The 19,000-nt window shown below is 45.2% G+C and overlaps 1 protein-coding gene across 1 annotated transcript; it reads right to left on the bottom strand.

The window, feature by feature from the left end:
- Nucleotides 1–7,900: 7,900 nt before the first annotated feature.
- On the bottom strand, nucleotides 7,901–17,026 carry LOC308315928 (G-protein coupled receptor 37-like 1; the record flags this gene model as incomplete). Its single annotated transcript, XM_080764201.1, has 4 exons — nucleotides 7,901–8,318; nucleotides 9,355–9,735; nucleotides 11,319–11,627; nucleotides 16,304–17,026. 4 exons carry the CDS (start codon nucleotides 17,024–17,026, stop codon nucleotides 8,136–8,138), a joined length of 1,596 nt encoding a protein of 531 aa, XP_080620327.1. The 3' UTR covers nucleotides 7,901–8,135.
- Between the last annotated feature and the right edge of the window lie 1,974 nt (nucleotides 17,027–19,000).

Genomic DNA, 19,000 nt, shown 5'->3' with positions numbered 1-19,000 from the left:
CCCTTAGGTTAGGGGTTGTTTTAACTTTGTAATGACAAACATTCAACTCAATTCACAGGGTGTAGCTCAGCAGCATGCCAGTGTTATATGAAACACTTCAGAGATAACACGTTATACCACTCTTATATGCACACTTCAATATCTTCCTGGCATATAATGGATGAATGTGGCAACTACTGTGTATTCTTAAAGCGTGACTGGGAAACACAACTGTTGTATATCACAACAGACTATGCAGTCACTGGAATAGTTTGAAGATGGTGAGTCAGAGGGAGTTAAGAATTTAGATGGTCTAAAAACTCATTTCATGGGAAAGAGGACATCAAAGCTGGGACAGTGCAGGGCATTAACCCATTTTAGGCGGGAACCCCTTTTGGTGTTTGTAGCATTATTATGTTATACTTTAGCTGTTGAAAAATAGCAATCTACAAGCTCATACGAGCTTGTAGTTCTGCTATTTTTGAAAAATCATGAAAATGTGGCACAGATATTTGAATATATATTTCAGAGCGAACATTTTTCATTAAAATATTTGCTTCTGGGGGGTTCCTCCCTGGGACTACATATTTTGAGATGGGGGTCCGTGTCCCAATAGAGATAATTCTGGGGGTCCTTGACATGAAAAAGGTTGAGCACCACTCACATAGAAACATGGGTTTTTCTGAAAAATGATTCAGAAAAATGATTTAGAAGCCTTTTTTGTATCGACCTCAGTCGAAAATGGGTTAAGGCCACTGTGGCCTGGCTGGGATCCGGAACGTTCCGTCTCTATCCTGATTGGATGAAGGTTGGGTCACCTAGCCAAAAACCACCAGGGGTTCTCTGGGGACTGGACAGGAAGTCCTTATATGGTCAGCACTCTCTATAGAAGGGAGGATTATCACAACAAAACGAAGAAAGAAGTGATATTTGAATTAAGTGAAATCACTGAATATACCTTAAAAGGGAACCGTGTTAAAGGTAGAGTCAGTGATTTCACTTAATTCAAATATCACTTATTTTTTTGTTTTGTTGTGATAATCCTCTCTACTATAGAGTGTGCTGACCATATAAGGAGTTCCTCCCTGTCCCCAGTTAACCCCTGGGGGTCAAAAAACCTTAGGTTTCGTTTTTGTTATCCTGATTGGATGAAAGCTTGTGTCCCAAGGCAAAAACGAAACCTAAGGGTTTTTGACTGAAATCACTGACACCCCCTTTAAGGAATGGGAACTGGACTCTTTAAAACCCTAAAGTATCCCAACCCTACCCTTTATGAGGGGAACTAGCCCCTCCTATTAACCCAACCCTACCCTTTATGAGGGGAACTAGCCCCTCCTATGTCCAGCTTTGTTTGTTTGTACCCCATAACGACGATGTGATTGGCTGAGCACAGAATGCGAGGATAACATTTTAGGGACTAGAAGGCTAAACCGAGGGGCCACAGAGGCCATGTCCTTCCTCCATGGAACTCCTGTCCCTGGTTGAGAGGACTCTGTGGAGCGTTGCAGACAGAATGTGATCTGACAGTGATCAGACACACCGGGGCATCATCGTGCACGCCAAGATTCTGAGGGGGCACAATTAGAGCAAAAGAGACAATTTTCTGCTGACATGGCCATAGCTGAGTGCAGTGAGAGGGACAGAGGCCGTCTGCTAATCAGATGGTCACTCCCGGGTCACTCCCGGCCAGCTCAACAACGTGTCTGTGTTGGAAGTGGCGCTCCGTGCATGACGACCGTCTGAGCTGCCATACATCAGCTGGGTGAAGCTATAATAAAACTTCTGAAATTTCCTCCGCACTATTTAGAAAAGGTCTCGGCTCCATACTGTATGTGTAAGCCTTTGGACTTTGGAGGGATTATTCTAATCAGGAAATCTGCCACTTGATATCAGGGCAAATATTGTATATTTAATTTATTAGATTTTTCACATCAAAGGAAGCTACAGTATGTGAGTACAAATGACACTGTGCTGACGTCGCATAATATTTATATTTAAAAAGAAAGGTCACCACATGCCCTCTCTGTCACATGTCATGACACTCTCTCTATCTCTCTCTCTCTCTCTCCTTATGGTACCTCCATCAGAATATAAATTCTCTCCTCTTCATCAGAGCTTTATCCCCCCCCCCCCCCTCTCCCGTTGCTGTGTGAGAGTTCGGTTGCGTGAGTAGAACCTCATAATTAGTGTGTGTGTGTGTGTGTGTGTGTGTGTGTGTGTGTTCATTAGAGAACAGAGGTGGTCTGTTTAGAGTGTAGAACTCTTTACACTGCTAATGAAAAGTCTGTGTCTACTAGTCCTCCATCTCTATATCCACTATCTTTATAACTATCTCTCTCATTCTATAATTTGTCTGCCTCTCTGTCTTTGTTTTATCTTACTTAGAATCTGTGTTCCGCTCATTCCTTCATCAACCACTCCTCCCCACCCGCCCTCCCCACCATTCTCTCTCTATCCCAATACATTTGTAAATCCTCCCTTGAGGGGTTGCCGATGGTAACCAGTGTGTGTGTGTGTGTGTGTGTGTGTGTGTGTGTGTGTGTGTGTGTGTGTGTGTGTGCGTGTGTGTGTGTGTGTCTGTGGGCGAGCAAGCTCATCACACACACACACACACACACACACACACACACACACACACGCAGACATGAAGCAGTGCTAAGGAAACCATGGGGACGGCTGTAGTGTGACTCCATTGATATTCTGAGAGCGCGTCGAGCTTCTCCGCTGGGGTTGAAAACACTTTGGAACCGTTTAAAAATAGTTCATTCATATTTGAGATGTGGTTGTTTGGGAACCGGGATCATGAATGTACTGTCCGTACATTGTACATTGTCGTGTCCGTACATTGTCGGAATAAATGTGCCAAAGACTGTGGCAAAGACATCCGTGGCAAGTAAAAAAAAATCAATTTTAACACACCATTATGTTCTTATTTTTATCATAAATATATATGTGGTCGTATGTGCCTGAGGCAGTACTACTTTTCAACCAGTGGGTGTCCTACTACCTGACACCAGGGTCTAAAGCCCAGTCTGCCACGCCAATGACTTGCAATGCAACTTGCAACCACTTTCAACCAGTGTTCACTTTGGCAGCAGATTTTGATTTAGTCACAGTCTAGTTTAGTTACTTGTGCAAACAGAGCGCGCAAGTAATAGTTTCCGTCCGGTGCTTCAATGCGTATGTCGCCGTTTGATGTGTATGACGCCGTATGACGTAATGACTACTTGTGCTTGATATGGCAGTGGTGTCAGATTACATACATGTATACCATAGGGGCATTACCTTTAATCCTCCCGACACTAAAACATATCGTCATTACGTCACCATGGAAAACCAATTACACCCTGGCATTGGGGTCCTTTAATCCACATCTTTATTACGTCATCATTGAGAGCTAGTTGTACCAGTTATACCCTGACGTCATATGCTGCTACGATACATACGCATCAAACGGGACGTACGCAAAGTAGGTCATTAAGCAACTATAGTAAATCCACTACCGACCTTGTTGGTACTAGTTGACTAGTTGATAAGTTGTATTCTTTTTTAAGATAACTCGTCTTTTTGTTATTCTACTGTATCTTTTCTCCACTAGTCCCCCACTAACATTTCAGTCTGGTTTGTATTTGTTGTTGAAATTGTCAATATATTTTGTCTTAGTTTTAGTCATCATATAGCTCCTTTTTTATTTAGGTATTATTTTGTTTTCGTCAGTGAAAAAAGGTAGTCGACGGACAGTCGTCACTGCTTTCAAGTTTTTTTCTTTAAATTATCCCAAAACTACTGACCTGCCAATTCAGACCACTGAAATGTCTCACGTCTGGTTGCAAGTTGCAACCGACGCATTGGTGTGGAGCTGGACTTTCACGTCTCAATGGAAGTAAGTAGAGTGTTTGTTCAGTGACGGGGGTCTCCCACAGAGCATGTGAGTGCAGTGGAGCGTGGGGGAAATGCCTCTCCGTGCTCGGGAGGCACTGGCACTTTTCACGCTCCACTGCACAGCTTCCCGGTGTTCCATGAAAAATCTCTCCACACCTCACCTTGGTTTGCTTCTCTCCGCTCAGCGTTCCACTCAGCTCCAAAGAAATTAAAATAAATTAAAACAAATTGGAAACTAACTTCAGCACAATGTTTTCTTTTGACGCAAATGTGTCCATGGTATTTATAATCCGTACAGAGAACTAGTCTATACTATTTGTGCCATGGACAGCTTTTTAATAAGATGGACAATAATAATCCTGTGGACTAATCACCCGGGTCCTGTCTGTATCTCTCTCCCAAAAGCCACCCACAACGTGAATGTATAGGGTGCGAAAACTTGACACTTTCCATATCATGTTCTGTATCATATTGATTTAAGCTGTAGGTCAGGTTGGGGCACTAAAACAGTTTCCCAATCCCAGGTCAGTTTTCTCATTGGGGACCTTTAGTGTGAGGCAGTCACTGGAGCCTGTATTTCCTGCAGGCTCCAATGGGCACCGCTCTGGTCGTAGAGGCTCCAACGGGCACCGCTCCATCTCCATAGTCCAGCACAGAAAGAAAGACTGCTTCAATAAGCCTTTTCTTACATGCCATTGGGAAAGTATAGCTCTAATTATTAATCATTAGCATCTGGGTGGGTCTCACTGACAGCCACATTTTATATTTTATTTCAAAACATATACCATATCCACACATTACAAAACCTTTATTGATAAATTATCACCGCTACATCTGATTGGTTGATTCATGTCATGTGACATGGATGCCATTTTTTTTTCTGGATTTCTGGTCATTCATTTATTCACAGGATGAAATTTAAAGGGACATCACACTTTAATCTTTTACTTAAAGATTAAACTTAAACAATTAACTTTGTGTTAAGTGATTCATCTTCTATTCTTTACATCTCCGATTACATTTACTTTAGGATTACATTACCTCCAAAACATATTAAATGAGCCTGAAATGGTGGTATTTTGTGCAAATTGCAATAATATGTGTTTCAAAGTTGTTTAAAATTGTTATTATTGATGATGCCCCTTCAGATGTCAAAAGAATCAAAATGTATTCACAATTAATCACAACCATGTAATAAATGTAATCTTAAATCAGTTTGCTGTAATACTAATAGTTAGAATGTTGTAATCTGGTTATCGTATATCCTATCATATACATAACATAAACATTCAACATTTGTTTTGTATTCTTCCTGAACTTCAATCATACATTAGAAACCAATGAAAATAATCTTTGATGTTTGTGTCCTGAATTAAACTGCAGACATTTGATTGAATTTGATTAGTCAACCAACTGGTTCTCAATGTGGTTTTAAGAGAGTTAAATTAGCACTGCATATTTGACAGTGTATTTGCACTGCACATTTTACAGTTGGTAGAGACAATCTTACCAAACAGAGGATGTTTTAAATGAAAAAGGTTGCCAATCAGTAATTCATCAACAATTCTGCATAAACAAAAACAGCTCCATATGTGGTTATAAGAACAGGAATGTATGATGTCTCTAGTTAGATCTAACGCAGGAGAGACCACATTTCTACCGCTCATCCAAGAGGCAATGTAGTATGTACACACGCCATTTTGGAAAGAACACATATAGGTCCCTTCCCTATACTTCCTTCACAGGTGTTACCGATGATACTAGGGGTCCGCCCCCTTTCAGAAAAGCGAGTGGCCCAGGAAATGAAACCACCATGCATTCTTCCATCGGCACTTCTAATATAATTTATTTAAAGACGGAAGAAAAGAAAAGAAAAGAAAGAAGAAAAGAACAACACTTTGTTTTGTTTTTCGGCCCAAAACATTGTGTTCATTGTCATGATTCGTCACGATCCGAGTTGTCTTTGTCCGCGGCGTAACCGTCTTTAAATAAATTATATTAGAAGTGCCGATAGAAGAATGCATGGTGGTTTCATTTCCTGGGCCACTCGCTTTTCTGAAAGGGGGAGGGACTGCGGCGCTCTATATGGGCACATCTAAGAAGCTCCACCCACGTGGCAGGTTGCCGCGTCGGCCAGATTCCCGGAACAGATTGCCCCAGCGGCAACCTGCCGCGGGGGTGGAGCTTCTTTTCCATCCACCAGCTGTCTAAACAAAACCGGAAATGACGCAAAACACAGCTTCTTCTGTCCGCGCATGGAATCTAAAGTGTGCCCATAGGCTCACTGTGAAACCCAGTGACTGAGTGACGTGACAAAATGTCCATGTATTAAAAACAAATTCAATGAAGACTTGTCTAGATATCTAATAAAAATCTAAGAAATTGCATAAATTAGAAAATAAATGTTTAGGTATCTTTAGAAAGGTTTTGGTCCCGGGCTCTACCGCACAGATTGATTAATAATATTATTAAGAGTTCCGGATTGAAGCTTGTTCAGCATAAAACCTCATGGCTAACATCGAAGCATATCAGATCAATAATGTGTGAATCAGTGGTACCTTTGTTTGCATAAATATTTGTAATCTACAACTTGATCTAACCGCTAAGGCAGATGGCTCTGATAAATAACATTACTTGCATTACATTACAATGTGGTGTGTGTTCACTGTATTGTATGTATATATACATTAATCCCTACTGTAAATTATGTCATGGGGTCCTATACAGCAGTAGATAAAGTACTTACACAAGAGTGTGAAAACAGCATTATGAATCATAAATCCACTAGATTGTGTTCTTACACCCGTCTAAATCCATTATACATTCAGTCCATGTTCCACTATAATCTGTATGTGTTTCCATAGGTTTGTACATTAAACACTGTTGAATAACAACATAGCAAAGAACACAATACGACAAAGAGAGAAACAGTGATGATCTGGTTTCACTTCCCTTCACTAATTAGTGAACTATTCAAATACAAAGCAACATTCATCAATTTCACTTTTATTTCCACATGTTTCGTCTGACAGTCTAACGGTCCTTAAACACCAGCGCTTGTTTTTCTTGTTCTTTTTCTTTTCTCTTTTTGTCTCAGAGCCTGTGATGTCATGATGAGTACATTCCAAACAGAACAGTGAGGGAGTGACACTATTTTCATTAGCTATAGGTTGATTTTTTCAATCTGTTTGAATGAGACAAAAATATTGACACACTTTCTGATCTTTCACTCGTCACGCTCCCGGTGATTAAAGACCTTAAAGGTCCTTGCAGACGGATGCAATTTTTCCAAAGACGCACCTGCAGTCTGCAAGGACGTCGTTAACACTGTTTTACTTTCTATAATGTCTCTCCACTTCCTGTATATAAAGACGTGGATGGACACACTGTTCACTTTACAACCCTCCCTCCTTCCCTCGTTTCCTCCTTCCCTCGTTTCCTCCTCCCTCCCTTCCTTTCGTAAAACATTGACTTGATTTTACTGGCAGTCACGGAAATTCTTTGTAGAAAAACGATGAATAGAAAAGACATTTATTACAGTTCATTGGGTTATATCAGGGAGCTGCTCAATACGACTAGCCTGTTGCTGTTGACCGTTGAACAGCTTCACTGGAGCAGTTAATGATTAAATGCTTTGCTCCTATCAGGGTTAGGCAATTAGGCTTAATTAAATATATAGACTTATGCTAAAGTAAGAGGTTTTGGTCGTGTAGCTTAACGTTGCTGAACACTTTTCTCTCAAAATCACAAAGTGTCCTTTCTATTCACTGTGCTTCTACCCCATTCTGATTTCTGACCAATCGCCAGGAAGCAGTAGGGAACAGCTCTTTTCTATCAAGTTGGAATCTACATCATACTTCAATGTTGGTTTTTTTAATGCACAGGGAGGGAAGGTCTCTCTTCTATCCATCTCTCAATTCCACGTCACATCCACACTTAGAAAAGAAAATAACAAACCACGCGCTAAACATCTCTTCCTGCACAGCCAGGAATGTCCATCCACTGATCTCCTAATAGAGAGAGACAGAGAAAGTAGGAGGGATCATGGATTGATGGGCGGAAGGAGATATTATGGAGAAAGAGAAAGAGCAAAGAAAGAAATAAATGATGGGAAAGAGAAGCAACGACAGGAATACTGCATGGGATAATAGATGGAGAAAGAAAGGCAATGGTTGAATGGACGACTGAAGAAGATAATCATGGAATGGATAAAATAATGGATAAATGAATTCATCGAAAGAGAGAGAGAGAGAGAGAGAGAGAGAAAGAGGAGTCTAGCTGGACATGGACAAGATGGCAGACGTTTCTTTAGCCTTGTCAAAGAAGATGGAGGACGAAGCCACCTCACTGGCTGTCTTCAGCTTGACCTGGGCGGAGCACGGTGACCCCGGGGGCGTGGCTGCGTGACACTCCTGACAGCAGCAGCAGCAACAGTCCATGAAGTGCTGGCCTAGAGCCTGACGGACAGACAGACAGACAGACAGGCAGGCAGACAGACAGACAGACAGGCAGACAGGCAGGCAGGCAGGCAGGCAGGCAGGCAGGCAGACAGACAGACAGACAGACAGAAATATTCTTAGATTTATTTTGTAGTAGACTACTGTTGCAAATATCATCTTGACTTGTATAGGACACTGTCTCCTAGCTCTCAGCTTCCTTACTGTCTGTCTCTCCTGTCCTACACTGTCTCCCTCTCAACTGTCCTATACTGTCCATCTTCTCTCCTACACTGTCTCCCTCTCAACTGTCCTATACTGTCCATCTTCTCTCCTACACTGACTGTCTCCCTCTCAGCTTCCTTACTGTCTGTCTCTCCTGTCCTACACTGTCTCCCTCTCAACTGTCCTATACTGTCCATCTTCTCTCCTACAATGTCTCCCTCTCAGCTTTCCTACTGTCTGTCTCTCCTGCCCTACACTGTCTCCCTCTCAACTGTCCTATACTGTCCATCTTCTCTCCTACACTGACTGTCTCCCTCTCAGCTTTCCTACTGTCTGTCTCTCCTACACTGTCTCCCTCTCAACTGTCCTATACTGTCCATCTTCTCTCCTACACTGACTGTCTCCCTCTCAGCTTTCCTACTGTCTGTCTCTCCTGTCCTACACTGTCTGTCTCTCAACTGTCCTATACTGTCCATCTTCTCTCCTACACTGACTGTCTCCCTCTCAGCTTTCCTATACTGTCTGTCTAATGTCTGTATTTGACTGTATATGTGAATGTTTATTTAGGTGCACTATCCCCTCCAATCCAATGGTGGCTTTTGAAGATTATGTCATGTGGCAGTCAAATCTATGTTTGTTTAAACCTTAGAGAACTTTGCCAGCCAAGTCTATGGACTTTAATGTTTGTTTAGAGCACTTATGACGTAAATTGTTTGCGAGCCAAGTTTATGGACTAAAAGACGACGTAAAGACGTCATGTGGCCCATATAAATACAGTGGGCGCCCCCTCACTTCACACAAGTGTGATTCATTGCATCAGAGGTGTACGTACCTTGCAGAGACACAGCAGCAGCACCGGCGTCACGGAGCACTTGAAGAAGAGCAGGAAGTGATGCAACAGCGCCAACATGGCCGCCGTGTCCGCGGAGACGGCCACGCCGGCGTACGCCAGCGTGATGTTGCACACGTGCTCGGGCAGCACGCACACGCCGTACACCACGGCCAGCGCCAGCACGGTGCAGCCCAGCTGGCGCTCCGCCGACTGGTGCTGCGCGCGCTTCTGGCCCGACAGCGGGTCGTCGCCGCACGCCGTCTTGCGCTTCTTGTGCGTGGAGTCGTAGTCGGTGTTGACGTTGCAGGTGGCCAGCTGGCACAGCACGGTGAAGAGCACCGGCAGGCAGAAGTACAGGCCGAAACACCACCACATGCGAGCCTGGCGCACGCACGCACACACACACACACGCACGCACGCACGCACGCACGCACGCACGCACGCACGCACGCACGCACGCACGCACACACACACACACACACACACACACACACACACACACACACACACGCGCGCGCGCGCGCACACACACACACACACACGCATGGGTAATGTATAGGTTAATATACTGTAGATCAGGCCCCTAATTTATGTCAAGCCAGCCAGGTCTATGGACCTTTGGGCACTAAAAGATAACGTATAAGACATCATGTGACCGATATAAATACAGTGTGCGCCACCTCACTTCACACAAAAGTGTGATTATTTTTCAGTGTCAATTCAGCACAGTTCATTGGGTGCAGTAAATATAGAAGAGAGTTGGGCGTTGCGTGCGTGTGGAGGATGTTACCTGGTGGTACCTCAGTGTGTGCGTGTGGACTGGAGGATGTTATACCTGGTGGTACCTCAGTGCGTGCGTGTGGAGGATGTTATACCTGGTGGTATCTCAGTGTGTGTGTCGTGTGGAGGATGTTACCTGGTGGTACCTCAGTGCGTGTGTCGTGTGGAGGATGTTACCTGGTGGTACCTCAGTGTGTGCGTCGTGTGGAGGATGTTACCTGGTGGTACCTCAGTGCGTGTGTCGTGTGGAGGATGTTACCTGGTGGTACCTCAGTGTGTGTGTCGTGTGGAGGATGTTACCTGGTGGTACCTCAGTGTGTGCGTGTGGACTGGAGGATGTTACCTGGTGGTACCTCAGTGTGTGCGTCGTGTGGAGGATGTTACCTGGTGGTACCTCAGTGCGTGTGTCGTGTGGAGGATGTTACCTGGTGGTACCTCAGTGTGTGTGTCGTGTGGAGGATGTTACCTGGTGGTACCTCAGTGTGTGCGTGTGGACTGGAGGATGTTACCTGGTGGTACCTCAGTGTGTGTGTCGTGTGGAGGATGTTATACCTGGTGGTACCTCAGTGCGTGTGTCGTGTGGAGGATGTTTTACCTGGTGGTACCTCAGTGTGTGCGTGTGGACTGGAGGATGTTACCTGGTGGTACCTCAGTGTGTGCGTCGTGTGGAGGATGTTATACCTGGTGGTACCTCAGTGCGTGTGTCGTGTGGAGGATGTTTTACCTGGTGGTACCTCAGTGTGTGCGTGTGGACTGGAGGATGTTACCTGGTGGTACCTCAGTGTGTGCGTCGTGTGGAGGATGTTACCTGGTGGTACCTCAGTGTGTGCGTCGTGTGGAGGATGTTACCTGGTGGTACCTCAGTGCGTGCGGCGTGTGGAGGATGTTACCTGGTGGTACCTCAGTGTGTCGTGTGGACTGGAGGATGTTACCTGGTGGTACCTCAGTGCGTGCGTGTGGACTGGAGGATGTCACCTGGTGGTACCTCAGTGTGTGCGTCGTGTGGAGGATGTTACCTGGTGGTACCTCAGTGCGTGCGTCGTGTGGAGGATGTTACCTGGTGGTACCTCAGTGCGTGTGTCGTGTGGAGGATGTCACCTGGTGGTACCTCAGTGCGTGTGTCGTGTGGAGGATGTTTTACCTGGTGGTACCTCAGTGCATGTGTCGTGTGGAGGATGTTTTACCTGATGGTACCTCAGCAGCAGTGAATGCAGATAGTCAGGCAGGTAGAGCGAGAGAGGAGAGGACGGCGTGAGGGAACAGAAGTCCACCAGCGCCCCGGAGGACGGAGACTCCGTCCGGCTCAGTTGCCACAGGAACAGCTCGGGGCTGGACAGCATCAGCGCCGTCAGCCACACCGGCAGCAGCTGGAGGAAGACGGAGCGACAGCGCGCCACCCTCCGAGCCTTGGGCGCCGAGGAGCTGGTCGCTGCCGTGAACCGGTCCACGCCCAACACACACAGAGAGAAGGACGTTATGCCCAGAGAGGTGACCTGTAGAGAGACACAGAGAACAATGTTATGCCCAGAGAGGTTACCTGTAGAGAGACACAGAGAACAATGTTATGCCCAGAGAGGTTACCTGTAGAGAGACACAGAGAACAATGTTATGCCCAGAGAGGTTACCCTAGAAGGATGTTACACTATTATACTGTGGTTGTACTGGTCAGCTCCCAGTACAACAGTAGAAGACTGTGGTTGTACTGGTCAGCTCCCAGTAAAACAGTATAAGACTGTGGTTGTACTGGTCAGCTCCCAGTACAACAGTAGATCACGTTGTTGTACTGGTCAGCTCCCAGTAAAACAGTAGAAGACTGTGGTTGTACTGGTCAGCTCCCAGTACAAGAGCAGAAGACTGTGGTTGTACTGGTCAGCTACCAGTAAAACAGTAGAAGACTGTGGTTGTACTGGTCAGCTCCCAGTACAACAGTAGAAGACTGTGGTTGTACTGGTCAGCTCCCAGTGCAACGCATTGGCCACAGGGATGGTACCTCGCCACCATATGGTTGGGGCAACTTGCCATAACTCCACTGCAAGAAATATGTCTTGAGTCGAATGAGACCAAAACGTTTTTGAGGGATGCTAGCCCCTCCAATGCATGAATTTCTGAAATTACGTCATATGGAGTTTTAATGTTTGTCACTAATTATACATTTCCCATCCCAGCCAAAGTCTATGGACTTTATGTTTGTTTAGGGTAAATTATGGTGTAATTTGTGCCAGCCAAGGCTATGGACTTTAATGTTTGTTTAGGGTAGGCCTAGCTAAATAATCAGTGACGTCATCTCGCTGATTTATTACATTTACATTTTTCACGGTCATGAGAACATCAACATGCCCCCCCAAATCTGGGCGCCCCTCACTTGATTTAGTTTAACCATTATTATCAAATAAGTAAAGATGTTTTGGTACTATGAAGACCTAAACCATAATTAAAACCATATTCATTAGCCTACATGTCTGATATTTGTAACCATAATTAAAACCATATTCATTAGGCTACATGTCTGATATTTGTAACCATATTTAAAACCATATTCATTAGGCTACATGTCTGATAATTGTAACCATATTTAAAACCATATTCATTAGGCTACATGTCTGATAATTGTAACCATATTTAAAACCATATTCATTAGGCTACATGTCTGATAATTGTAACCATATTTAAAACCATATTCATTAGGCTACATGTCTGATAATTGTAACAAATCAAACCGCTTGAAATGTATTAGAAGCAGTGGTGGAAAAAGTACTCGCATTTTGTACCATTGCATCGCATGTCCCCGCGCTTCGGACCGTTGGTGTGTCGGAAAAGCGTGCGCTCCCCGTATCACTATGTTTTGTAAAAATAATCAAAATCTACAAAGTAACTAGTAACAAAATAAATGTAGTGGAGTAAAAGAACAATATTTGGTTCCGAGATGTAGTGGATTAGACGTAATTATTGGAAATTGGACACACTCAACTAAAGTATGTACAGTAAGACGCCTGAGGGCGAGAAGCGACGAAGTCGCTTCTATGGGTTACTATGACAACAGGGTCTCCACATCTTCTATGGGTTACTATGACAACAGGGTCTCCACATCTTCTATGGGTTACTATGACAACAGGGTCTCCACATCTTCTATGGGTTACTATGACAACAGGGTCTCCACATCTTCTATGGGTTACTATGACAACAGGGTCTCCACATCTTCTATGGGTTACTATGACAACAGGGTCTCCACATCTTCTATGGGTTACTATGACATCATCTCCACATCTTCTATGGGTTACTATGACATCATCTCCACATCTTCTATGGGTTACTATGACATCATCTCCACATCTTCTATGGGTTACTATGACATCATCTCCACATCTTCTATGGGTTACTATGACATCATCTCCACATCTTCTATGGGTTACTATGACATCATCTCCACATCTTCTATGGGTTACTATGACATCATCTCCACATCTTCTATGGGTTACTATGACATCATCTCCACATCTTCTATGGGTTACTATGACATCATCTCCACATCTTCTATGGGTTACTATGACATCATCTCCACATCTTCTATGGGTTACTATGACATCATCTCCACATCTTCTATGGGTTACTATGACATCATCTCCACATCTTCTATGGGTTACTATGACATCATCTCCACATCTTCTATGGGTTACTATGACAACAGGGTCTCCACATCTTTAAGGGTTACTATGACAACAGGGTCTCCACATCTTTAAGGGTTACTATGACAACAGGGTCTCCACATCTTTAAGGGTTACTATGACAACAGGGTCTCCACATCTTTAAGGGTTACTATGACAACAGGGTCTCCACATCTTTAAGGGTTACTATGACAACAGGGTCTCCACATCTTTAAGGGTTACTATGACAACAGGGTCTCCACATCTTTAAGGGTTACTATGACAACAGGGTCTCCACATCTTTAAGGGTTACTATGACAACAGGGTCTCCACATCTTTAAGGGTTACTATGACAACAGGGTCTCCACATCTTTAAGGGTTACTATGACAACAGGGTCTCCACATCTTTAAGGGTTACTATGACAACAGGGTCTCCACATCTTTAAGGGTTACTATGACAACAGGGTCTCCACATCTTTAAGGGTTACTATGACAACAGGGTCTCCACATCTTCTATGGGTTACTATGACAACAGGGTCTCCACATCTTCTATGGGTTACTATGACAACAGGGTCTCCACATCTTTAAGGGTTACTATGACATCATCTCCACATCTCCATCCCTGATGATGTCACATGATGTCACGACACACACACTGATGGTGCCGACACATTTGTTGCAACCTTCGGTCGCAACAAATACCTCAAAATTGTACTTAAGTACATGTTAGTTATTTTACTCCACTGATTACGAGGTGGGGCTCGCTCGCCCCTACCAATATGTCCACTGTGTTGTTGTATCTATTGTGATCAAACGTAGAACACTGTGGTCGTACTGGTCAGCTCCCAGTACAACAGTAGAGGACTGTGGTTGTACTGGTCAGCTCCCAGTACAACAGTAGAGGACTGTGGTTGTACTGGTCAGCTCCCAACAGTAGAGGACTGTGGTCGTATACTGGTCAGCTCCCAGTACAACAGTAGAGGACTGTGGTTGTACTGGTCAGCTCCCAACAGTAGAGGACTGTGGTCGTATACTGGTCAGCTCCCAGTACAACAGTAGAGGACTGTGGTCGTACTGGTCAGCTCCCAGTACAACAGTAGAGGACTGTGGTTGTACTGGTCAGCTCCCAGTACAACAGTAGAGGACTGTGGTTGTACTGGTCAGCTCCCAACAGTAGAGGACTGTGGTTGTACTGGTCAGCTCCCAACAGTAGAGGACTGTGGTCGTACTGGTCAGCTCCCAGTACAACAGTAGAGGACTGTGGTTGTACTGGTCAGCTCCCAGTACAACAGTAGAAGACTGTGGTTGTACTGGTCAGCTCCCAGTACAACAGTAGAAGACTGTGGTTGTACTGGTCAGCTCCCAACAGTAGAGGACTGTGGTTGTACTGGTCAGCTCCCAGTACAACAGTAGAAGACTGTGGTTGTACTGGTCAGCTCCCAGTACAACAGTAGAAGACTGTGGTTGTACTGGTCAGCTCCCAACAGTAGAGGACTGTGGTTGTACTGGTCAGCTCCCAACAGTAGAAGACTGTGGTTGTACTGGTCAGCTCCCAACAGTAGAAGACTGTGGTTGTACTGGTCAGCTCCCAACAGTAGAAGACTGTGGTTGTACTGGTCAGCTCCCAACAGTAGAAGACTGTGGTTGTACTGGTCAGCTCCCAGTACAACAGTAGAGGACTGTGGTTGTACTGGTCAGCTCCCAACAGTAGAAGACTGTGGTTGTACTGGTCAGCTCCCAGTGACTAGTCAGCTAGAGTCTCAGCAGGCAGTCAACAATGACAACCTGACAATCTGTCAATATGAGATCTGCTTCAGTCTCCAGTATTACTTTTAAGAAAAGCCAACAAAATGTTTCAAACTAATTCCACCTGAACATATAAACAGCTAATGATGCTCTGATTTGATTCATGACAGAGATTCAGTTGAGTGCACGACTGCACGTCCACCTCATCGTTGTCATCCAGTAATGATGTAAACTCTCGCGTCCCTATTCTGAAAATGCCTGATCTTCAAGCTCACAACGCGTTGCAATATGCAGCTGTAGATCAACTTTATTTTGGTGAAGAGATTCTAAAGAGACAAAAGAGCAGACCACTAGTCACTACTGAGTGGTCAAGTGGTTAACTAGAAAGGTGTGCTCCTCAGAGGGCAGATCTCCACCAGGCGGGGCTGGGTCATTTTCTTGCAAATCGGGGCCCCTCCTGCAAACTTTTGGAAGCCAATCAGAATGGCACATGAAAAGTCATATTATGTGTACTGATTTGTGTGACAAAAGAAAATAAAGTGGCAGAAAATGTTATCAGGCAGAAGTGGATGGGGGGGAGTTGGATATACGATCAAAGGAGTTCAGGGGGAAAATACATGACATACCATGCAAGTGGTATAGGCAAAATATGAAGCGACTTGTTATAGCACCACCATGAGGCTGATTTGAAAAACATATCTGATCTCTGCCTCCCAGCCTTTTGGACCAGGCAGAGATAACAACATCCACTAAAAGCTCTTCTCTGCCCCCCACCGACCCACCTCCATGTACGGCACCATGCGGCAGGTGATGTCGCCCAGGATCCTCCTGTGAGAGAGCTGGTTGATGACGACCACCGGAAGACACAGCACCAGCACCAGGAAGTCCCAGAAGGCCATGCTGGCCAGCAGGTAGTTCCAGGCCGACCTCATGTAGTAGTTGTTCCAGACGATGCACATGACGGCCATGTTGCCCACCACGCCCACCGCCAGCACCAGCCCGCCCAGGAACAGGACGGCGTACGCCACGTAGGAGCCCTCCGCCATCGGGTAGAACGGGTTGAAGAGGCCCGGGACGGACCCGTTGCCGCGGCGGTCGCCGTTTTCATCGTCGTCGACCTCATCGTTGGCGGGCGTCACTTGGGTGGCGTTGGCCAACTCGGTGTCGTGCAGGGGCGTGGTCACGGAGTCGTTCTCGTACGATTGGCCGAAGGTGGACTGCGGCTCCTCGTCCTGCTCGGCGCTGCGGGCCGAGCGCCGGTGTCCCACGTCCGGCTCGGACGGGTCGTACAGCAGGACGTCCTGCTCGGGGACCGGGAGGTCCGCCTCCTCCCCGCGGGTTCTGAGGGTCTCGGTGCTCCAGAACGGCTCCAGTTTGATCCGGGAGGAGGAGGAGGACGGAGCGGAGGAAGACCTGTCTGTCAGTCTGTCGCTCCTCCTACCGGTGACAGACACGATGACGGACAGCAGTAGCAGCAACAGACACAGACGCACGGACGGACACATCTTGAAACGTTGACGGGGTTGTTGTTACTGGTCAGAATGAGGATACAAACCTACAAAGTCCAATAGAATAGAAACCCAATGGAACGGAGTTAATAATTGTAGTGTTGAGAAGAGTTGTAATTGTTGTCGGTAGGACTTTAGAAACAAAATCGATCCTGAGTGAGTCAATGTCCAAAAGTTTTTAAATTGTTCCAAGGTGGAGTCCAGTATTTTCCAGAGAGTTTTTCCAGTAAATCCCCAGTATTGAATAATGTTGGCAGTGTGTTATCTTTTATATATTCCCAGTAGGTTTGCTGATAGAATACCAGTTGATTTCCAGTGTTAACTGGATGTTCACAGTTTAATTCAACGGTTCCATGCAGGGCAAGAGATGCACATATCTATCTCTAACGCGCACCTCTGCTTTCTATTATTTTATATTTAATATGCCTTCTGAATATCCTTTCACTTCTCCTCCTCTCTTACCACTGCAGTATCTCCATACAGGTCTATGTTCTACCATCCGTCAGTAATCCATTCTAGGAGCCCAGACAGATGACAGCCAGGAGCCGAAGGGCGCTGGGTAGGCTTGGCGTCCGCTTTGAGGGTGCTGTGTCTGGGATAGAGGCAGCCGAGAGACTGGGTGTCCTGGATCTCTGGGTCTCTGGGAACAAGCAGCCCTGCGGAGTATGGGTGGATAGAGCTTTTGTCAGATGACACACACACACACACACACACACACACACACACACACACACACACACACACACGCATGCACGCATGCATGATGCATACACACACACACACACACACACACACACACACACACACACACACACATGCACCATCAAACAAACAAGCTTGGCAGAGATATAAATACTGAGCAAAGAGTTGGGCCTCTCTTCTCTCACACACATGGACGCGCAGGCACACACACACACACACACACACGTGCATGCACAGAGTCTGGGTTATGCTACCCTCTAGTGGTGGGTTTCCTGGGAAGCTGGAGACCTCACACCATTTGAAATATTCATGTAGAATACTGATGTACTCTGTGTGTGTGTGTGTGTGTGTGTGTGTGTGTGTGTGTGTGTGTGTGTGTGTGTGTGTACAACATTTCTCAGTGTGAGAAATGTTTCCTCTTAAGAATCATTCAGCTGTTGGAGAAAAGAGGACACAGAATTGACCTCCCCTCAAAGACGAAGGCGAGAAGAAGCGACCTCGCCCTAAAGGGTGTGTGACACAAATGGTACGACTTTGACTTTGACTTTGGATGGACCTTTTAATTTTGAATCTTTACGTTTTTGGGCCGGGTAGGCAGGCCAGGATGGCCAGGATGAAATGACTAAGGGCGGTCAATCGAGATTTGGACGGGGGTCACAATTATTACTTCATATAATCATATTGCTTTAAAGTAAAGCCTCAGACCAGCCCAGTAGGTAGGGCCCAGTTAGGGCCCAGTTAGGGCCCAGTTAGGGCCCAGTTAGGGCCGGGCTTTGTAAATTGTACCTTTTTCTGGGCATCCCTTTACACTTTTCATTGAAATAATGATATTGATCGTATATTTATATAGCACCTTTCATACATAGAATGTAAAAGTGTAATTTATATACTGTAGCACCTTTCATACATAGGATGTAAAAGTGTGTTACACAAAAAAAGAAAGATCATAAAAATAAAAAGATACGAAATAAGCACATTAAAGAAGCAAATCAACTGCACGGAACCAAAAGAAACCCCAATGCATATCTGTCAGTTTAATCAATCATTGTGATAAGCAAGGGAAAATAAATATGTTTTAAGATTACACTTTACATATCTACTGATTCAGCCATTCTCAGATTGAATTCTAGATTGAGTTTGGGGTCATAACTGAACGAGGACTTCAGTGATTAGGTTAATGCTTTTCCATCAGATCTGACATGTATTGTTGTGCAATGCCAATGCATTAGTGCTCCTCGAGGACGTTCCAGGTGGTCCCCCAGCTAAATG

This window comes from Protomyctophum bolini (assembly GCF_963924005.1).
Source record: "Protomyctophum bolini genome assembly, chromosome: 5".
NCBI lineage: Eukaryota > Metazoa > Chordata > Actinopteri > Myctophiformes > Myctophidae > Protomyctophum > Protomyctophum bolini.
This window is presented reverse-complemented; position numbering and strand designations above follow the sequence as displayed.